Here is a 21,360-nt window from a genome sequence, read left to right on the forward strand (position 1 = left end):
ACAATCTACAATGGAGATAAGCGCCCGTGGTGCCAGTGATTCTTATTGTGTGAGTGAATGAAGTCTGGAACAAAAGTAATCAGGAGGAAAAACTAATCAGAGATGCATTCTTGCATTCATGTAAGAAAAGAAAGAGATTAAAAAACCGGCATGCAAGGAGATATACTCGCAAAAGAAAAGAAAACTTTAATTAGACCGTAAGGAAACTAACCAATTGGAAGAGCCATAATAGAAACCGTGCGTTGGGGCCAAAAGCGGTGCACTGCTAAATAGAGATCGTGATAAGCGCCACGATTACATGCACAAGTTGTCAAGTTTGGTTAATGGCTGTAAGTATGTATTCATCAGAAGAAAGCATTAAGGTTAGAAAATAACATCCAAGGGGATGTAGCTCAAATGGTAGAGCGCTCGCTTTGCATGCGAGAGGCACGGGGTTCGATCCCCCGCATCTCCAAACTATTTTGCACCGTCTCTTTTTGCCTTTGCCCCACATGGACATCCTGTTTCTGTTTGCCATCTTTTTCTCTCCCTTCATCAATTGGAAGCTGTTGCGATTGCGATTGCGATAGAATAAGCTAACTGCAGTCGCACAAAATTGTAATTATAACTATTGATTGATCTTTTCGATAAACTAGTCAAACTAGGTTTAACTTTTTGACCTATAGAATTTTATTCTTTCTGAACGAAAAATACACATGGCGCACAACTTAATAGTCTCATTTTTCAATCTTCCTTCCGTATGTTTTAATTCTTTTCCTTCTCTTATTATATTTCGTTTTCCCTAAATGGGAATATACTCCATTCTAATCTAAATTACATGAAAAAAAAGATAAGGGCCTGTTTAGAATAAAGGAATGCAAAACGGAGAAAAAGAAGAAAAAATGCAGGAACGGGGTACAGATGTTATGAAAAACAGAGAAATAGAAAAACATAGGAAAATGTAGATAGAGGTGTTTGGAACATATGAATTATAACACAGGAGTCTCAAAACATGAGGTGTTATTAAAATACATGAATACTTGATTCATTAATTAGCAGTCACTCTTTCTCGTTTATGCCACTTCCACGTGGGACCCTTTGTCCATAGACTCAACCCACCACGAATCCTCTGCAGGATGCGCAAAAAAGATTACGACCATTACTGCCATCGTTATCTCCTATGCAGTCTTTGTCCTCTCCGCAAAGCTGCTGCTCTCTCTCTCTCTCTCTCTCTCCCTCTCACCATTGTCTTGTGTGCCTCATACTTCAGCGAAAAAATGGATGCGGAATGGAGGTTTAGATTCCTGTATTTTGTGAAGCAAAGGGAACCTTTCCTGAGGAACGGGAAAGAGCATTCCTACATTCTAAACGACGTATGACGTCACCAAAACAAAGGGTTGCTATTCCTTCAATATTTCTATGCAAAAACTCCAATCCAAACAGGCCCTAAGCATTTACAATATCAAATAAATCTATCTATGTATCTATCCATAACCATATTACTAAAAGCAATATGTTTTTCTTAGTCGCTTCTATAAACATTTTAATGTCAAATCTACATCAAAATGTGTTTCATCGTCACATCGCGTGGCAGGTACTGTACATGTAGCTAGAGGTGGCCATTTGGGTTACCCAAAAAGTTCGAGCCAGAAAATCTAAGCTTTAAGAAATTTCATGTTTCCAAAATTGATACCTGAATTTTTTCTTGAAAAATAATTCTATTCAAAATCAGTAAAACCATAAAAAATCAGAAGAGACAGAACTCTAGCCGCAAGTTTACGCAATAAAAAATTTTCAGTAGCATTTTTGAAGGAAAAAACACGAGCATTACGCATCACAATTGACATTAGAAAATAGCACAATCAATCAATCACAAATAGTAAAAAAGCATAAACGCTTCCACTATTTTGGGTAAAATGATAAATTAGGTACTCGGGCATGATACCCGAATTATCCTAACTAAAATCATGTTTCTAGACTTAGTATCCAAAATAGCAATAGGTTATTTCGTGTTTACATATTTTCAAAGTGGGATCCGGACAATTCATGTTTAGATTTTAGGTATGGAGTTTTATACCTACCCTCCGGTCAATTCAAGAGTTCCCTTTTTGAGGGGCCCTTAGGGTTGTGGAATACTCTTTAAGAGCATCTCCACTAGTTTTTCAATAATATATGCCTAATATGTACGCATTAGGATAATCCGATATCATTTTTTGAACATTGGAGGAGTTTCTGTAGTAGTACCCCAATAAGGCTCCATAGGAGTGTAGAGAAAAGATGGTTGAAAAGTGGTAGTTGGGATGTTCCCATGCTATTGGGGAGATGCAACTTCCCCTTTATTTGAGGGGAGATGAGGAACATATTGGTGGTTATAAAAAAAAGGAGAGGTATTGCTGTTGGAGCAAGAAAAAATGTATAGTATAGGTATTCTAATATGACAGTTTTATGGGGATGGGGATATTAGGGTAATGCAAGAGATGCTCTAATAAAAACAATTTTTTTTAGAATATCTAATAAAAACAACTAATAATGGGAGACAAATATAAAGAGAAAATGATGGAGTTGCACAGAAGTGTGGCCCATTACTTTTTAATTGAGAAACAGCCCATTACTATTTTTGTCACGAATTCGAGGAGAACTTGTCGGCCCATGCTCCTGTGCAGGCCCAGCCCATGAAAACACGCGGACACCTTAGCGGGCCCCAATTTCAGTCACCGTTATGGGGGGGTTTAGGTAGGTTTTTTCCCTTCTCGCAATCTTTCCTTTTCTTCGTTTGATTCCCTCCCGCCGCCGCCGCCGGAGACGCCGAACCACGACAGCGCCCCCAACGTTTCTGCTCCCGCTGGAATAGTAAAGGGACCGGAGAAAGGCAGCGCAAGAGAGATGTGGTACCTATGCGTCTTCTACCACAGGCTCCTGGACTACCGGCGGCCGGAGGTGGAGTCCCTGGCCGAGCTCTTCGCCGGCCCGGGCGCCGGCGAATCCGTCGAGTGGCGCTTGCCGGAGAACCACCACGTAGACTCTCCCTTCCACCTCGTTCGCCTCCCCGGAGACGAGCGCCTCGCCGCCCAGGTCGCCAACCGCAGTAAGCGCGAGCTCAGGTCCTTTTAGACTTCACAACCTCTCCTCCCGTTGCCGTTTATTGATTGCTCTGCGTGATTCTCGGTCGTCGTGCGGGGTAGGCTTGTTGGTGAAGGGGATCTACGAGCTCTGGGGCCATGGCACCACCTACGAGGAGCTGGAGAAGTCGGTCAGGGAGTACCCCGACGAGAGGAAGCTACCGTTCCTGACCCTGGAAAGCACCTTCAAGATCGTTATCGACAGCTTCGGCAAGGTGATCAGCTCCCAAGAGCAGAACGAGATCATACAGAGCCTCACTTACATACCATTCCAGGTTGATGACATATTCTTTCGTCCATTTCTTTTGGTGCTGATCTTGTGGATGCTGCTGAATGGTATTAGCCGCGTAATGAGGCTTAACCTTTTGTTTCTTTTCAGGGACTTGTTAATTTGAAGAAGCCTGACCACAGGTTCTTTGTCATGGAGACAGATGACTATGGGTCCAACAATGGTCTCCCACCGGTTGTGAAGAGGTCAATATTCTTTGGCCGGGAGGTTGGAGCTGCTGATAGGCATCTCCTGCCAACATATCAGCTCAAGAGTAGGAAGTACATTGGCCCGACTGCAATGGATGCTGAAATGGCTTTCCTCATGGCCAATCAGGGTCTGGCCCGGCCTGGGAAGCTTGTCTATGACCCTTTTGTTGGGACCGGTAGCATTTTGGTTGCAGCTGCGCATTTTGGAGCTATGACAATGGTTTGTGTTTGTGCGAATAAATATACCTTCTAATTTTGTTAGTCTCTGTCTTTCTGATAAAGGCTTTTCAGGGTGCAGATATCGATATAAGGGTTGTGCGGGATGGCCGTGGCCCCAATTGCAATGTTTGGAGCAACTTTGAGCAGGTAATTTCGCACTGTTATCTTCAATCAGCTTCTTGCTTGCTATTGTTGTCTCTATAGCCCAGTCATCTGCAATTTGTTTGGAATTATGAGGCTCATGAAAAGTGCATGTACAGCAATATTGGTAGGTGTTATAACAATTGATGATGGCAACAGTGATTTCCCTGTCACGACAAATACTTTTTTTGAACTTTTATTTATCCTCTATATTTGGGACTCTTGTCGATTTTATCTCTAGCCTATCTCAACAAATCAGTAACACTCATAAGTTGATCTAGCGATGCTAGATTTTGAGACTCTGTACCATAGTTCTATCCCCGACGACTCAAAATAGGGTCTGTTTTGTCAGCGGTGGCCCAAGCGGCTACCAATAGGGATGAGGCAGGGTTTTGTTATTCTTTTATTTATTTAAATTGATTCAATTGGAGAATTACCTCAACTTGTTGGGATTAATGTGCTTGCTTGGTTCTTTGATGATCCCTTGCCGAGTGAGAAATCGAATGGGATCTGTGCTGCCCTTTCTCTTGTGGGCAAGGCAAAGCAAGCCAACACAGGAATGAAACATGCCCATGCTTGTTATATTAGCCTCGTTATGTCATGATTTGCATGATTTTTTTGACTTACTAGTTTAAGTCACGGAAGATATCCATGTTTAGTTATTCACCTTTTCTTTTTGGCAAGAATATTTAGGGGTTCATTTGTTAATTGAATGGCTGGAATGCTAGATTTAATGTTAAGTACTAACATGTCTGTTTATCAGTACAAGTTACCAGAGCCTTTGTGTTTGCTAAGGGCAGACAACAACCTCCCACCTTGGCGCCCAGGATTGGAGGAGGTAACAGTAACAGTTGTACATTATCTACTATTTATGCGCATGCATTTTAATGTTAACATTAATCAGTGATTATTAGTGTGTGAACTGAAAATGCGAGTAACCTTTTCCACAAAATGCACAATGTAGAAACCTCTAGTTGCGCTGTAAGTCCCCCACATGATCACATGGAGCTTGTCTGTTCAGTATAGCTCTAGTGCTGGAGCAAACTTTTTTTTACCAAAGAACCTAAGACAACAATTGGCTATAACTTACTATCTCTATTTCTGGTCTACTGGAATAAACAAATTTACCTGATGAAACAACATAATAATCCATCTAATTTTGCATCACGGAGTAGGATATTAGGCTGGAAAGAAGTGCAAATTCAGTATATAATTTTATGTGTTTGCGCTCAAACTCAACAAAAGTGCCTTCATGATTAATGCTCTCACTTATGCTGAGAAGCCTTTTCTGCAACCGGTAAATCCGTTGCCTAATAAAACTATTGCATTGCTACATAAAATTTGATTAAAGCTTATATTATGAGTTTTTTGTTTCTTTATTAGGCTTTCATGAGTTTTTTGTTTCTTTCTTAGGCTTTCATTAGGGAATAGTTCTTTTTTATTGGAGTCTACAATTTGTGAGCCTGTCTTTATTTGTCAGTTGTTAGGGAATTGTTGCTGCTGCCTCAATGAGCTATTTTAAAACATATTACTTGCTTGATCAGATTTGTCTTAATTAAAAATACCACTGCTTGTCATCAATCAGATGTTCGATGCAATAATTTGTGACCCACCATATGGTGTCCGGGCTGGTGGCCGGAAGTCTGGTGGTCGGAAGCTCCTAAAAGGCGTCAAAGGCCCTTACACAGTTCCGGATGAGAAACGGGACAACCACATCCCATCAACCGCGCCATACAGCCTTGCTGAGTGCGTCCATGACCTCCTCCACCTCGCCGCAAGGATGGTAGTCATGGGTGGCAGGCTTGTCTTCTTCTACCCTGTATTGCGAGGTGAAGATGGCGCTGCAAACCCGCAGTTTCCGGAGCACCCCTGCTTCAAGCTGATCACCTCCTCTGAGCAGATCCTGAGCTTTCGGTACAGCCGTGTTCTGCTGACCATGGTGAAGGTCGCACCCTACACCGAGGAGATCGAGAAGATGGCCGCAGAGCGGCACCAGGAGTTCAGGGAGAACCACCAGAAGTGGATGGAGGAGGGCAACCTCCACTCCGCGGTGTTCGAGCCAGCTCAGGATGGGAAGCCTGATAGGGAGTCCAAGCCCAAGTACAGAGGCAAGTACGTGTAGCAGCTCAGATACTAACCCGTTGAATTTAGTGGAAATTCATCTTTTTTTATGGTGTCCTGTTCTGCATCCTGAGCTAGAGCGCCCCCCCTGTACCAAATTTTATGAGCTAGAGTGTTAGCAGGTGCTGCGAGATGTACCACTGTCCCAGAGTATGATACGAAACTGGCCAGTCATTTGATGTATGATACGAAACTGGCCAGTCCATTTGCTGCTTCTGTTACTGAATTATGCGAAACATGCCCTATTTCAAGTACATGAAAATTTTCTTTTCTTTACTATGGGTGCATATAGGGTGTATTCCCAGGGTGTTATTTGGTTACTTGCGTTAGTTGTCCTACAATTATTTAACCTTATATAGTGGCTAGTATAAAGATATGCAATGTCTTGGTGTTTAGTTATTGCATTTGGTAAAATTGTAGTATTTGATTGCTTATGTTGTGTTGCATGTAGTCATCTATATGTTTTTATTAGAGGTTTTATGTTTGTATTAGGAGAGACGATTTTATATGATCGTAAACTTATGCAAACCTGAAATGTTCAATACGATCAAATCTTACGAACCTACCTAAGAGTCTGTGATTACTGATTAACCAAACACAAGCAAATTTGTAGATAGCTGACGCATAGAACCAAAGAGAGTGCCATTAAGGACTTGCAATACAGCGCAAGCCAATACATTTTGGTACTATTATTTGATTGCACTGCATTACTCTATTGCATTGTCTCTGTGGTTGAGCTGCATAACAATTGTCTGTCTAGTCTTATGCAAAGGAGCGTCAAGTATTCTTCCGTTTTGTTGTGGGCATCAATCAGAATTCTACACGTTGAATCAATTTTGTGAATTTAAAAGATACATTTTTTTCAAATGTAAAATAAAATTACTGATCAGCTCTGTGATTCATCACTCATTATACCCTATGAGAAACTGATCACCTCTGTTTCGTGCCACACATTCACTGGTTATACCGTAGCAAGATTCATCCGTGACATTTACTGATTATACCGTAGCAGAACGTTCGTTGTAAGCATAGAGTATGTAGTGGATTCTTCGTGCCATTCACCATGTTCGCTTACAACACTGTTTCATGGCTGTGTGTGCATGCGCCTCATACTGTATTCTTGCATGTTGAGATCGTTCATGTCAGTTTAATAGCTACTCCGTAGCATTACGAAGGAAAAAAAAGACCAGAACGAAAAAAATACAGCTTGGATCACAGATAAGAGATGTAGCAGCTTGTTCGAGGCCGTCACAAAACAGAGAAATCTGAGCGGCACGGAGAACTGCAGTTTTGGTGTCGCCAACCTTCAATGCAAAGATCGCCACTTATCTGGCCCCTTTGCTCTGCAAATTGGCTTCATCTGTTTCCTTGAAACTACTCTTTTCATCAAAACCAATTGAACGCAGCAGCAGATCCAAAACAAAGCCGGCTAAAAAACCAAAGACAAACGCATTGATTTTCGCCCCCTCGCTTTTCGAGGGAAGAAAGAAAGATGCTGGACAAGCAACGACATAGGGAGGTAACTCGAGAACCATCAGAAGCCATTAGATTTGACCTCAAATGAAATTCAGTCCGCATCATGGTTGGATCGGTCGATCCACATCATCAGTTCTCAGGAATCACAAGAAACCCCACAAAACGCAACCAAAGAACAGGGAGAAAGCACACGTAAGTAGGAAGGCTCAGACGAAAAATGGGTAGAAAGTTTGTTTGTCAGCCGAAAGAGAGAAAATAATCCCCTCATTCAGAGTGGTGCATGACTTTGTATCATCATTGCCTCCATTACAACCTAAGCTTTCCTCTCAATACGAGGAAGAAGAAAGAGGAACACCAGAAGAGAAAGCAGGTCCAAAGTCAAGCAATAAAACACACGACGAGGACAACCTCGAACAGGTGCAGGCACGAGACGAGGCAACGTTTTCTTGCTGCAGTGGCGGCGGCGGCGGGCAGAGGAGATGGTGGAACGGGACGGCTTCAGGAGGGTTGTATTTATAGGGTGGCCCGCGTCGACGGCGGCTTCTCTGCTAGGGTTTCCTTCTTGCTTGAGCTCGATTCTTAGATTTTTTTTTGGCCCAACAAAGCTGTTTGTCTAGTGCAAATTTGTTGGCCCAATAACGTCTCTTGTGCAAATTTTCTGGCCCAACAAAGCCGCTGCTCCTGCGCCGGGCTTGTCATGATACAGGCGCCCGCCGGAGATGAGAAGGAAAAAAAAGGAGGCGGTTGCGGGAGGGAGAGGATGGTGAACCGCTGAGTCATCCAGGCCACTGGCCTCCTGCCCACCATCGAACTCGCCGTGATCGACCACTATTAGAGCATCTCTAGCCTATCTAACGTGCAAATGCTATTTTTAGCTAAAGCTCTAAAAAAAATAGTCTCTAAAAGACTAGCCAACACGATTGCTATCCCATTTGACATGCTATTCCTTGAACATTGGTAGTTAAATTTGGCAAGCCAGCATGCCATGCTACCTTAACGTATGTGAGGCTGATAGCTAGTGCTATGTTTGCGTTGCTCCAAGCTCTATTCCTTTCTCTCAAAGATATGGCTAGTCTGGTGGAGTATGTTAAATTTTGGAGAAATGATTTTTACGAAGTAGATAGCTAAATGAAGATATGGAACGTGAAATTTAGCTGGTCTTGGAGATGCTCTTCGAAGGAGTAGCTTTGTTTTTGTCTTTGGTTCGGTTTGCTGCCTATCCAGTGCGTCGTGTATATATGTTTCACTACAAATTTGTAATCACTGTCGTGTATACATGTTTTGCTAGAATTTAAGTACATTATTGTCACCGTACCGTGCGTGCTGCCCGGTGAAATCATTTCCGTTGAGGATGGCCCAGGGCAACAACAAGAAAATAGTATAGTAAAAATAACAGAGATCGTTCGTTTCTTGATTAGATTAAAGACAATTTCGCCTTTAATTGTCTTAGGTTGCAAGTTGCAGCAAAAGCAGGCCAGGTTCCATTTGTTGTTAACTGCTGCACAGAGCATTTTTAGGAAGGTCAAGGACGTTATTTTCCCCTTTTGAACTAGACGCGTTATCCGTGCTGGTGCTGTGCCCTCTACTCCAATCAAAAGCGCTCTCACTCAAACCCTTTGGTCTCTGCCTCGTGTTTTCGTTGCAATACAGGCAAGATAGATAGGACACATAGCGAAGAAACATGGGCTCTCCCCATGTGGAAGCAAAGTAAGACCTGCTCCCTTCGTTATTATCCTCCAATGAATACAAAAACTTAAGTTAAGAAACAACATGGCTCAACACACTAGTTTTTTCCCCTCTTCCGTCCAATCACGTTCACATGAGTCTGTGGCGTGTATCTGTATATTCTTCTCTGCAAAATCACGTACGCATCACCTTCCTGCCCTTTGGTCTGGCTACTACGTTTCGGGGAGAGAGTGTAATTGGAATCGGCAGTCCAAGTCATGCTGTTGGACCTCAACTCAACTCATCAACCTTATATTCCACGGGTAGCTAGCTACATCGATCATATCAATCTTGCGCACACTTCACCTAATACACAGGAAAGTTAAGATTACTTTGGTGCTCTGCAACCTTCACTCGACCTCGTTACAACGCACGCACCTAATGGTTCAATCAGGGTCAATTCAAGATTATTCCCTTTGCATATATATTCACTTCACTTTCTTTCTTCTGAAATTTCTTTCATTTTCTTTGGACATATATAAGGTTTCCAGACCTGTTTTTCATCCTCGGTAGGAGTAGCTTACAACATTGTTGTAGTAGACTACTAGTGTAAAGGTTTGGTTGAGTTTACCTGAATCCCTTGGCCACAAAGCTAGGCCGCAGGCCGCAGCACCGTCGTCTGCAGAGATTTGCTTCAGGTCCAACCAAATCCATGCATCGGTTGGGTTTGGTGAACGTCTCTCAAACCTGCACTCATCTCCCTCTCTCCTCTCCTGCGGTGTTTGCATTGTATATGGTAGCCAATCCATGTTCCAACCACAGCAAAAGGCACTCATCTATCTATCTCACCAACAAAATGCTGCTTCATTCTTCAGTCATTCAGTCAGTCATTCATTATATGCCCGCATTCAGAAACCTAGCAAAAGCAAAGGTCGTCTCTTCCAAAAGAGACTCAAGCAGGCAGGCAGGGTAGTACGTGATCGATCGATGTGGTTCTGATTCAGTTGTGTACATCTTTGTCAGGCGTAGGCTTTATTTTGTGATGAGTTGCACCTACACTACTCTTTCCTTGCACATATAGCATAAGTAAGGTCACACTCACACCTGATGACCTGAAGCAAAGATGGATGCGCCCATTCGATCTGATCAGCAGCATGGTTGAATGATCACTGAGGATGGATGTATGGAAACGTACGTGTTAACGGAACAAGACAAGGGATCAACTGAACGACCAGTGAAGGGGATTGTTCCACTCCTTTTTCTATCCTAGTATTAGTTAGGTCTGGAAGGCCGTGCACTGCACTGCACCACCACCACCTCTTCCATGCAAAGTACTCCATGCATGCATGATGCATGTGCTGATGTGCCTTTTGCAGCAGTGCAGGCCGGGGATACCGTGTCCATTAATGTGATGCTAGCTCTCCAAACACAACACTTGTGAAAGGGACCAGGTCTCAGGTCCTCCTTGCTTGAACTTGTCAACCAAGTGTCCTCCCTTCCTGGGTTACTTCGGTCTCTCACCAGCTCACCTGCCCCAGTAGTGCCCAATGCTAGCTATAAGTTGCTTCCATGCTTTGGTTGCACCTCCTCATTTCGTCCTCAGACCTTCCCTTGTTGCCACTTGGGAGACTCTGCTATCACAGCTAAACTCTCTTCATATATATACATACATACATACATATATAGCATATAGTAGGACTTGCTTTGCTTCATGCTGTTGAGAACTTGCTCCAACTGTTAACCTACAAGGGTTGATCATATCTCGATATAGCTGGAGGATCAACCATATACATCGGATCGGAATTCTATCGATCAACAAAGCTCGTCATCGGCCTGCTCTATCTTCCTTGTTTTGTACAAGAGGCGATACCAAGGATTCGGTTCATCTGAGCTAGCTATAGCTTCTCTTGCTCTTGGTGCATCAAGATGAGAGGCTTTGCTTGCGCTCATCATGCAGAGAAACGCCACCGCTTGGACAGAACTTTGTGAGTTTTCCCTCCTCTCCTCTCCTCTCCATTTTTTCTGTCGTGAATTCTCCCTGTGCTACTTCATCTTCTTGTTTCAAATGAACAATGAAGTGAACACCATGCATGCTACTCATCTGAAAGTCGTCTCGGATTTTCTCCTAAGTTTAACTTTCATTGCCCTCGTCAATCAACTTAATATATTTGTTTCCACGACGTTCCTTTCCACTCATCTTATTCTGATTGTTAACGCCGTCTAAGCAGAAACATACATATGTTGGAAGCTTACTCGGTAATCCAACGTCTGTTCTACAATCCAACATTACAAAGTCGGTCACTGGTAAATTGTCAAGAAAACCGATTTCACCAATCCTTGTGACTTTTGAGAGCACCAGTAACTTTCTTTTTTCTCGAATACGCAAAAGGTTTGCGCATCATTATCGCTAAGGTAGAAAGTTTAAACATATAAACGACGCGCTTCGAGCGCCCTACGTGGTCCAGAGTCTCGCAGAAAGTCAAACCTCCCTAGTTTTCAGGTTCACGCAAAGTAACTTTCAGAGACAGTATAGGTGAACCTCCCAAATCTTGTGCACAGTTAACAGAACCTAGTTTTTCAAAGTTGCCTATGATAACCTGTTTTTCTAGTAGTTTTCTAGGCGAGCTAACCCAGACTAGTTAATAATTTTTATAATAATACCGACGTACCGACGGAGTTAGTTTCATGGTTGGTTCACCTGTTCTCTGACCAAGCAATTGATCCGGTGCATGCTTGGAGATGAAGTCGTCAGCGATAACGAAAGGGCGAGTCTAGACTCAACTCTAGAGCAGGGAGCCAGGGACCATGGAGAACTGGAGATTACGGCAGTCAGCGATAAGGATGAGAAATCGACGCGACGACAATGGAGCTGATGACGTTTGGCAGTTGATTATATGTGATGATCCTGGACCGTTGGGGAGCATGGAGCTAACTGTTCTTGGTGGCCTGCTGGAGTAGGTGAAGAGATAGTTCTGACTAACGACTTCCTCAGGTCTTGAGTTGGAAAAACGAAATGCGAATTGAAGAGGATCACCAGGATTTGGTCACTGCAAGCAGGCATATAGATGACCAAATTAAATGCATCGCAAGCTTTCCATTCACACTGTAATGAAAGTTAAAAAGCATGTTAACGAACAAAGCAGTAAAAAAAACTGCATGTTTCTAACAGCTCGGTTAAGGCCTTGTTTAGATTGCAACTTTTTTCAACCTGATAAATAGTACCACTTTCGTCTTATTTGATAAATATTGGCCCCGTTCGCTTGTCTTAAATTTTGGCTTGTTCGGCTTGTTTTTTCAGCCGGAACAGTGTTTTTCTCTCACAACAATTCAGCCGGAACAGTGTTTTTCAGCTAGTTTCAGCCAAAGTTCAGACCAGCGAACGGGGCCATTGTCCAATCGTGGACCAACTAGGCTCAAAAGATTCATCTCGTGATTTCCAACTAAACTGTGTAATTAGTTATTTTTTTACCTACATTTAATACTCCATGCAAGCGGCTAAAAATTGATGTGATGGAGAGAGAGTGAAAAAACTTGGAACTTTGATGGGATCTAAACAAGGCCTAAAAAAACTACACTACTTTGTAACGAGATCCCAATTTGGCTGTATGCTGATGCTTATGCTGAGCTCCACTTGTAGACCCATTCGTTTCGCTGAAATTTGGCTTATGTTAATGTTTATGCTGATTTGTCGTGAGAAAAAAAACACTGTTTATTCGCTGAAAGGTACTGCTGAAGCAGTGTAACACATCTTTTTGAGTTTTGACTGAGTTTATTCGGTTTTCTTGCCACTGAATGTAAAGTTACTGACAGTAAATATAATATAATCAGAAATGCTATATAACACACATGTGTTTTAGCGAAAAAAACATATAGATTTTTTCTCTCTTTTTCCCTCCATTCTGCTGGCACGGGCACGGGCGCTGCCGTCGCACAGGCCGCAGACGCGGGTCATGCCGCCTAGGATCAGCTCTGCTCGAGGCCGGATATGGTGTCAGGATTTGCCTCTCTGCTCGAGGCTGGCTGCTGCTCTGCTGTAGCTTGCTCCTGAGTAGCGGTGGAGGAGTCTGGCCGCACGTGTCCTCCAGTAGCCTCTCCTCTTTCTCCTCTGCTGTGATTTGTCCTTACATAGAAAAAAAAATTATTTCTTGTGATCTGTGGATCTGTGATCTTGTGATTTGTGATTGTTTGAGATAGAAGAAGGCTGGAGGCTAGAGGTAGAAGAAGGGTGGAGGCTGTTGGATCTTAATTCTATGGTGCAAAAAAATTCATGTATTAAAACTGCATAAAACACATGGTCGTTGGTAGACAGACTCATAATAATACGAATTTTGCTGTGTTGAATTGAATGCAGTAGCAGTTTGAGCAGGAAGGATTGCATCGGAAGCTGCTACGCCAAGGATGCCAAGTACAGGCCGTTCAGCCCGCTGCTGTCCGAAGGTTGGAGCGGCAAGGTGCTGTACGTGAAGTTCGTGCTCGCCCTCCTCATGTGCGGCTCCTTCATGGGCCTCCTCAACTCGCCGTCCATCCACCTCGCCGATGAACACCACCACACCACACAGTGAGCAAAAATCTTGTCACGTACTCTGATCTTATTTGTGATCAAAGCCTGATGACTGGAAAACTTCAGGCCAGAGGCGTCGAAAGCGAGCTGGATGTCGCACCCGGACGCGCCGAACTCGGGGTACGCGTCGAGCCTGAGGATCGACTGGTCGCAGATCGAGACGGCGGCGAAGCACTTCGCTCCGGCGGCGGACGGCGGCGGCACGCGGACGCGGGTGGCGCTGCTCAACTTCGACCACGGCGAGGTCGAGGAGTGGAAGGCGCGGATGCCGCACACGGACGCCTCCGCGGTGCGTCTGGACCACGTCGGGAGGGACGTCACCTGGGAGCACCTGTACCCGGAGTGGATCGACGAGGAGGAGCTCTACGGCACGCCGGCGTGCCCGGACCTGCCGGAGCCTACGGTAGCGCCGGAGGAGGAGGCGTACGACGTCGTCGCGGTGAAGCTGCCGTGCGGGCGCGCGGCGAGCTGGTCCAAGGACGTGGCGCGGCTGCACCTGCAGCTGGCCGCGGCGCGTCTCGCCGCGCGCGCGCGCCACGGCGGTGCTGCGGCGGCGCACGTGCTCGTGGTGAGCCGGTGCTTCCCGATGCCGAACCTGTTCAGGTGCCGTGACGAGGTTGCGCGCGACGGCTACGTGTGGCTGTACAGGCCGGACGTGAGCGAGCTCAGCCGGAAGCTGGAGCTCCCCGTGGGGTCCTGCAAGCTGGCCATGCCGTTCAGAGCACTCGGCGAGCCGTACGTGTCGGCGGCGCCGCAGCGCGAGGCGTACGCGACGATCCTGCACTCGGAGCAGCTGTACGCGTGCGGCGCCATCACGGCTGCGCGGAGCATCCGGATGGCCGGGTCCGGGCGGGACATGGTGGCGCTGGTGGACGAGACGATCAGCCCGCGGCACCGCGGCGCGCTGGAGGCGGCCGGGTGGAAGGTGCGGACGATCCGGCGGATCCGGAACCCGCGGGCGTCGCGGGACGCGTACAACGAGTGGAACTACAGCAAGTTCTGGCTGTGGACGCTGACGGAGTACGAGCGGGTGATCTTCCTGGACGCCGACCTGCTGGTGCAGCGGCCCATGGAGCCGCTGTTCGCGATGCCCGAGGGGAGCGCCACGGGGAACCACGGCGCCTACTTCAACTCGGGCGTCATGGTGGTGGAGCCCTGCAACTGCACATTCCGGATGCTGGCGGACCACGTCGGCGACATCGAGTCGTACAACGGCGGCGACCAGGGGTACCTGAACGAGGTCTTCTCGTGGTGGCACCGCCTGCCGTCGCACGCCAACTACATGAAGCACTTCTGGGACGGGGACACGGCGGAGCGCGCCGCCGCCAAGCGCCGCGTGCTGGCGGCCGACCCGCCCGTCGCGCTCGCCGTGCACTTCGTCGGCCTCAAGCCCTGGTTCTGCTTCCGGGACTACGACTGCAACTGGAACGTGCCGGCGCTGCGCCAGTTCGCCAGCGACGAGGCGCACGCCCGGTGGTGGAAGGTGCACGACGCCATGCCGCGCCGCCTCCAGGGGTTCTGCCTGCTGGACGAGCGGCAGAAGGCGCTGCTGCGCTGGGACGTCGCGCGGGCGAGGGAGGCCAACTTCTCCGACGGACACTGGAGCGCCCGGATCACCGACCCGCGCCGGAGCATCTGCACCGGCGGCGACGCCGAGGCCTGCCGCGAGAGGGAGATCGCCGGCCGCCGGGTGGAAGGGAACCGGATCACCACGTCGTACGCCAAGCTAATTGACAATTTCTGAATTCTGACGGCAGCAGTAACATCATCATATTCATCATCCAACGGCGCGTGCTCCGTGCTCGTGCTTTCGAATTTCGGTGCTATCGATCATCCACATCCATGGCCATCAGGATTGACCTGAGATGGTCTGAGTGAGATGTCAGGCTCTCTGTCTGTCTGTCACGTGGCAACGTGCTCAGCAATCTTTTTGGACGACCCTCGTCTCATCACATGCATGCCAAGTGGATGGTTCATTGCGTCAAAACCTCTTCGTATGATTTTGGTCTGTTTTGCTAACTCGAAACAGAGAGTGAATACTCGATTCTCCGATGAAAGGCGTACTCAGCGAGCTCAACGTACCGCGCGCTCCATTTTGGATCCACTGCCCACACCCAATACAAGTTGATCTGGGGCTCTGGGCTACGTGGGCGCCACTACGCGTCTAAAACGCCGGCACTGGACAGCAGCCGCCGGTGGAGACAGAGACACGGTCTGAAAGCGAGTTAACACTGCTTCTTGTACGGCTAAAAAGCGCGGTGTTGTCCATCTCAAAAAAAAAAAAAAAAAACACGGTGATGTAAACTTAAAACTCCATTTATCTTAATATACAATGACACGTAAAAGTAAAACTTTTGTAAAAAAAGATGTTCGTAACAACTACTATCCAATCGATCGGCACATTAGAATGACGTGAACAATATCTACTTTCCTTGAGGTCGAAGGTGCCTAATCAAGCCCAAGACCCTCAAACCACCCTCTCCCGTTCCTCACTCCCACGTCCACATGTCACACCTGTTAAGGGCTTCAGGCCCGTTTCCCCCACCAAGCCGCATTTTCACCCTTGTTTCCTACCCCGGCGATGCTCCCTTGCCTGGGCAAGGAGCTTGCTCCCATATCCGCGGTGATGCCTCTCCTCCGCCCCTTCCACCTCGCCGCCATCTCCCTAACCCTTCTTGTTCTCCTCTCCCACACCGCCGTCACAAAGGACTAGCACCTCCATCACCCTCCCGCCGCATGCCTCCATTCCACTATAGCTCAAGATGACACACCATCGTCAACCATGAGACGCCTCCTCTGCGCGCTTGCATTATCCAACCGCCTCGATGGCTGCCTTCCCCCACAAACCCTCTCCGACAGTGGCTCCACACACCGCGCCGCCTCCTCGTTGCCTCAGCCATCGCGCAGAGGCCACCACTGGACCCAATGGGGAAGGGTTGGATATGCCTCTAGCGGCACGTTGGAGGTTCCCATTTCTGCACTGAGATTAAGTTCCCCGTGTTAGAACCTACCTACGCCAAAGGTCTTCTTCCCTGTGCTCGAGCTCGTGCGATGTCATGTGCGAGAAGCGGCGCACCGGAACTGACAAATCAACAAGCGCGACGATGGGTGCATGCGAGCACTGGAGCTGGTAATGCTGCAGTGCACTTGTGCAGCGCAAAGTGCTAGTGAGGAGTGAGGAAGAGAAGAGAAAGAAAAAAATGAAAAACTATTGGACCCAATTATAAGTGGGTCTAACGTGTCATTGTCTATTGGAAACAATTTGAAGGGTTCAATTAGGGCTTGTTGTTGGAGTTGATGGTTAAATTTGTGACCTCAAAAGATAGGAGAGCTCTCGAACCCCAAGTAGAGGCCTAGTTTAGTTGGAGTTGCTCAAAGTCCACAACAATAGAAGAAATTGAAAAGACTGATGCCAAACAAAGTAGATATGATTATTCAAAAACATACGATACATAAGAGCATCTTCAATAGTTTCTAAAAAAACAACGGGTAAATCAATAATTTTTTCAAGTGTCTAAAAAAACTTAGGAGCACATTTATTGGGTTCCTCTAATAATTTTCAAAATCTTACTCCTAAAATATAGAAGGAAATTTTGCATAAGGAATTCTAGACTATTTCTAAATCACCTCAATCACTTTTATACTTTATTTCTCTCTTATACATTTATATTAGGAACCATATCCTTACTCCTTATTCCTTTCCTACGTCCTTTCACCTCTAGATTTGTTGATTGATATGTGCGCATATATTTCCTCACGATCAGATTGATTTTTTCCAAGTGCGAAAAAATTAGAAGTTGAGATAAGGAGTTGTTGGAGAGTGTTTTTTTTTCTTTCAATATTTCCCAAACATCAAGACTAGGAGTGGGCTTTGAAAACTATTGGAGATGCTCTAAGACATACCCATTACGAAAAGCGGGTGAGGTGATTCCATGTTTCCATGCATGCATCAAAATACTAGGACCTTTTAACAACCATTGTCTCATTAGCAACACACTATTTCTTCCTTATCCTCCTTCTGCAGGTGCCCCATCACTAGCAACCTCCACCGCCACCGCACTCGTCAACGTCCTCATCATCCATCTCCCATCACTACCGCTGCAACCTTTCCCTAACGTCCTGTTTTTCTTCTCTTCCCCCTTTTCTCATCATGCTACCTCGTTGTCAATGACCTCACCAGCATCACCACCATAGCCATGTCCTTCCCTAACGCTATGCTCGGTCGCCTCAACTGCCCGCCATGTCCATCGGATGTCAAACACTACTCGCTCAATGATGTCCCGGCCACCTCACTTGCCACCCATCGAACCGCCACCATCGCTGGCCACATGCCCTAGGCATCCTTGTAAAGCCGTCGATATTGGAGGCCCGAAGCCTCATATTTTCTAACCCTAATCCCCCTTGCCACTAACGACCTCGACCACCGCTCGACGCCCGCGTGGTGAACTTCTACTCCCTTATCTCCGAACAGGAGGAAGAAGCTGGTGGTGGCTTAGGGTCTGGTTGGTAGGGCTACTTCTCAGCACTGGCTCTAGCTCATTTAGAGCAGCCTTACCAAACGCTTTGGCCCTGTTCGCTTGTGTTATGAGGCGTACTTTTTCAGCGAAGGAACATTATTTTTCTCTTACAACAAATCAGCGAAAAATACTTTTCAGCTTGTCTTTTCAGCGTTGTACTCTTCCAAAAACAGATTTGACTCCTCGAAGAAGCCCCTCAGGAGGAGTCTTGCCAAACACCCTAATCGAGTCACACATTGACACGTGTCCTTGTGCTCCTTGCTGTCGCTAAGTACACGCGCCATAAAAGATTGTGGCAATATTCTGTCTACACTATGATGTGCCCCCACAGGCAGCGACTCCGGCCCTTGCAGCGAAAAAACAAACGAGGCGACAAACGATCGACGACAACCAGACACCAGTCCAGTAGTCACCGGGAGAAACCCGCCAACCGGCTCGCACATCGCACGCGCACGCGCACCGCAGACAAGACCCGAACACGCAGCGCGGCCAGACCGCAGACGCTCGTAGTCGTGGACTCGTAGCCGCGGCCGCAGCAGCTGTGTTGCGCCTTGCGCGTATCGACCACCTCCCTCCCGCGCCTCGGGGACCGAGCTTCCGCTCCCGCTCCCGCTCCCGCTCCCGCTGGGAGGGACGGAGCACCAGAAGGCGATGCCCTTTTGGTGGCCGAGGAGGAGGTCCAGGCCGAGCTCCAAGCGCAAGGACGGGCCCGTGCCGGCCTCCGCCTCGGCCTCCTGCTCGCCTCGCCACCCCGCGGTCGACGTCGTTCCCACCACCGCGTACGCGTCCGCCAGCGCGTCGCCGTCGGCCCAGTGGGAGCGGGCGTGGACTCGCAGCCTCGGCTCCCCGGCGCCGGCGGGGCCGCGGGGCGCGGATAGGGCCGCCGCTGCCGCTGCCTCCACGCTATGCGGCGGCGGCGGGTCAGGACCTGGGGGAGCGGCGGCTGGGCGTGGGCGTGGGCAGGGTTTACCGCTCCCGCGCCCCGTGCACAAATCGGCGCGCGGTGGCTCGCCGGTTTCGAGAGGGAGCTCGTCGGAGTCGGACGAGGTGGTGGATAACACAAATCACAGGTACAAAATGCTGCATTTACTACGCGGGATACGTGCTGCTTCGCAGTTTCCTTCGTTGCCGTAATCTGTACGATGTACGTTCAGGGTGCGTGAGTACAGCGAAAATGATGCGATTAGTCGTCTATGTCCAGTGTCGTTGCATGACTACACAAATGGAGCTCTGTGGTGATGTGGGTGTGCAAATGTGAGTAGTTTAGTGGTTTCCGGTTGAGCGCCATGACCAAGGAGTAGTGAGTGAGGTTTCGCACCAATTTCGCCCGTCCCTCCGCGCCTGTCATCTGCCGACTGCCGTGCACACGGGGAGTCAAAGGTCAATGGTTTGTCATCATGTGAGAAATTGCAACCAGGCGTGTTTCACTTGGACAAGTCTTTGCTTATCCTTGCAGTAGTTGGTGTGCATGCTCTTCAACCTTAGTCCTGTGACAAACCTAACAGTCTAGTAGATTATATTGTCATTTGAATCATTACTTTTGATGTTATCTTAGTTTCTATAATTCCCTGTAAAGCCAATCTTTTGAACTACTAGGGTTTCTAGTGATCCTTTTTTGGATTATTTACATGTGGTATTCAAGCATTTATTACCATTAATGTTAAGTACCACCAAAACCGGCTGACAAAGGCCTAATGAAGACTGGATAGATCTTGGTGGAGGATAAATACTTTTTGCATATACAGCAATGATCACTTGGTATAAGACCATGGGTTATCTGGCCTATTAAACACAAGAGTCAATTAGTTCGAGTTCTTACCTCAGTTAGTTTTGATTTCATAGAATTCCTCAATCAAAGGTTCTAATAACCCAAAATCTCCCACCCACACTCCAGATTTTTTTATCTTGAATTTCCACACTTTTTCCTATTTCCTTGCCCTTGTCAGAGTTGCATGTTTATTATTTTCGTCTGTACCTATTTTGCGCCTCTGACTATCTGTCATTGTCAGTCCTGTTATGTTTTGTGACATTTTCTATTCCTTGGTGCAACACTGCAACTTTTAGGTATGTGGATCCATTTGTCTATCCTGGAGCAAGAACTATGCCACCTGATGCACATAAGCGCATGACAGAAGAAAAACACCTTGTTTCATGTAGTGCTCCGCCTCCGCGTGAGCACCATAAGTTTTTTGAGGTGCCTGTCACCAATGCCAGAGAAGTTCATTTGCAAAGCTATGAAGCTGCAACTACTGGGACTACTTCGCGTGGTAGAGTGTTTCATAAAAACACTCGTGCAAGAACGAGGAGTCTTTCCCCAGGACCAAGAGGGCATGATTTTGCTTCCAGTTTTGCAACTCCAGGAGACCTTGGGGTTAGTTCAAGGTCAATGGTTAAAATGATGGATGATCTGAAGAGTCAGTCTCAACCCTTTTTTGTGAGCAGTCTGTCTCAACCCTTGCCTCGTCCTCCAGCTCGTATTGCCAGCTGTCCCATTCCTTCATCTCCCATTGCTTCTGCCCAATCCCAATCACAGTGGAAAAAGGGGAAGCTGTTAGGTAGTGGCACATTTGGTCAGGTTTACCTTGGATTCAACAGGTATGAATGCCCTTATGTATCACATTTTAATAAAACTTAAAGTTCCATTCAGGTCTTTCGTTACACGGTATATTTGTTTTGGTTCCTGAAGATATAAATATAATGGTAAGACAAACTCATTTTTATAAACTTTTGTATCGAAGTGGATGTTTTAATTGTTGAAGTCTATGTGCAGATTCCAACTCTGCAAAACACAGCTTCTAATAAACGCGCTCTTTTTGTCAATGTTGCCACACCAATTCGTTACTAGGTGTAATCTGTTGGCCCCTGATCTTCGGAACGGGTGAGCCGACCATACACTATGGCTAGAGGTAGAAGAAGTGAGGGAGAACAGAGCGCACACATACACAGCACAAGCACCAGCGTTGGCCAGAGCTCTGCAGAGCAGATGGCAAAACTGAACTCGCTCTCTTTACTGAGTTACAGTGAAAAGCTATATATACAACTCTACCCATCTAATCCTAGTGCACAAACATATCAGGCTGCCATG

At 46.8% G+C, this 21,360-nt stretch overlaps 3 protein-coding genes and 3 non-coding genes across 9 annotated transcripts; 4 read left to right on the top strand and 2 right to left on the bottom strand.

Moving 5' to 3' along the window:
* Positions 1-381: 381 nt before the first annotated feature.
* On the top strand, positions 382-454 carry TRNAA-UGC (transfer RNA alanine (anticodon UGC)). The gene has a single exon. It is a non-coding gene; the product is annotated as a tRNA-Ala (tRNA).
* Positions 455-2,695: 2,241 nt separating this feature from the next.
* On the top strand, positions 2,696-6,309 carry LOC136534146 (uncharacterized). Its single transcript, XM_066526615.1, has 6 exons — positions 2,696-3,064; positions 3,162-3,373; positions 3,478-3,795; positions 3,867-3,941; positions 4,699-4,773; positions 5,521-6,309. Exons 1-6 carry the CDS (start codon positions 2,863-2,865, stop codon positions 6,055-6,057), a joined length of 1,419 nt encoding a protein of 472 aa, XP_066382712.1. The 5' UTR covers positions 2,696-2,862; the 3' UTR covers positions 6,058-6,309.
* Positions 6,310-7,280: 971 nt separating this feature from the next.
* On the bottom strand, positions 7,281-7,400 carry LOC136534150 (small nucleolar RNA snoR86). The gene has a single exon (XR_010778676.1). It is a non-coding gene; the product is annotated as a small nucleolar RNA snoR86 (small nucleolar RNA).
* A 334-nt stretch (positions 7,401-7,734) lies between these two features.
* On the bottom strand, positions 7,735-7,835 carry LOC136534149 (small nucleolar RNA Z221/R21b). The gene has a single exon (XR_010778675.1). It is a non-coding gene; the product is annotated as a small nucleolar RNA Z221/R21b (small nucleolar RNA).
* A 2,991-nt stretch (positions 7,836-10,826) lies between these two features.
* LOC136534147 (UDP-glucuronate:xylan alpha-glucuronosyltransferase 1-like) lies at positions 10,827-15,832 on the top strand. Of its 4 annotated transcripts, XM_066526618.1 has the most exons (4): positions 11,118-11,182; positions 13,392-13,450; positions 13,549-13,755; positions 13,825-15,831. In XM_066526618.1, exons 3-4 carry the CDS (start codon positions 13,682-13,684, stop codon positions 15,500-15,502), a joined length of 1,752 nt encoding a protein of 583 aa, XP_066382715.1. In that variant the 5' UTR covers positions 11,118-11,182; positions 13,392-13,450; positions 13,549-13,681; the 3' UTR covers positions 15,503-15,831. The 4 variants fall into 4 exon arrangements, with proteins under 4 accessions (XP_066382713.1, XP_066382714.1, XP_066382715.1 ...); XM_066526616.1 differs by lacking the exon at positions 13,392-13,450 and having other exon boundaries at positions 10,827-11,182; positions 13,825-15,832; XM_066526617.1 differs by lacking the exon at positions 13,392-13,450 and having other exon boundaries at positions 10,827-11,182; positions 13,552-13,755; positions 13,825-15,832.
* Positions 15,833-18,725: 2,893 nt separating this feature from the next.
* LOC136534148 (mitogen-activated protein kinase kinase kinase YODA-like) lies at positions 18,726-21,192 on the top strand. Its single transcript, XM_066526620.1, has 2 exons — positions 18,726-19,345; positions 20,340-21,192. Exons 1-2 carry the CDS (start codon positions 18,927-18,929, stop codon positions 20,908-20,910), a joined length of 990 nt encoding a protein of 329 aa, XP_066382717.1. The 5' UTR covers positions 18,726-18,926; the 3' UTR covers positions 20,911-21,192.
* Positions 21,193-21,360: the final 168 nt, after the last annotated feature.

The sequence above is a fragment of the Miscanthus floridulus genome, unplaced genomic scaffold (genome assembly GCF_019320115.1).
Source record: "Miscanthus floridulus cultivar M001 unplaced genomic scaffold, ASM1932011v1 os_1572_1_2, whole genome shotgun sequence".
Lineage (NCBI taxonomy): Eukaryota > Viridiplantae > Streptophyta > Magnoliopsida > Poales > Poaceae > Miscanthus > Miscanthus floridulus.

Excerpts from the sequence above, each read along its gene's own strand:
- LOC136534146 (XM_066526615.1), top strand. The coding sequence starts at position 2,863 with ATGTGGTACCTATGCGTCTTCTACCACAGGCTCCTGGACTACCGGCGG. Across the intron at positions 3,065-3,161 it reads CGCCCAGGTCGCCAACCGCA|GCTTGTTGGTGAAGGGGATC; the intron begins GTAAGCGCGAGC and ends CGTGCGGGGTAG. Across the intron at positions 3,942-4,698 it reads TTTGGAGCAACTTTGAGCAG|TACAAGTTACCAGAGCCTTT; the intron begins GTAATTTCGCAC and ends TCTGTTTATCAG.
- LOC136534147 (XM_066526616.1), top strand. The coding sequence starts at position 11,124 with ATGAGAGGCTTTGCTTGCGCTCATCATGCAGAGAAACGCCACCGCTTG. Across the intron at positions 11,183-13,548 it reads CACCGCTTGGACAGAACTTT|TAGCAGTTTGAGCAGGAAGG; the intron begins GTGAGTTTTCCC and ends AATTGAATGCAG. Across the intron at positions 13,756-13,824 it reads GAACACCACCACACCACACA|GCCAGAGGCGTCGAAAGCGA; the intron begins GTGAGCAAAAAT and ends GGAAAACTTCAG.
- LOC136534148 (XM_066526620.1), top strand. The coding sequence starts at position 18,927 with ATGCCCTTTTGGTGGCCGAGGAGGAGGTCCAGGCCGAGCTCCAAGCGC. Across the intron at positions 19,346-20,339 it reads GTGGATAACACAAATCACAG|GTATGTGGATCCATTTGTCT; the intron begins GTACAAAATGCT and ends TGCAACTTTTAG.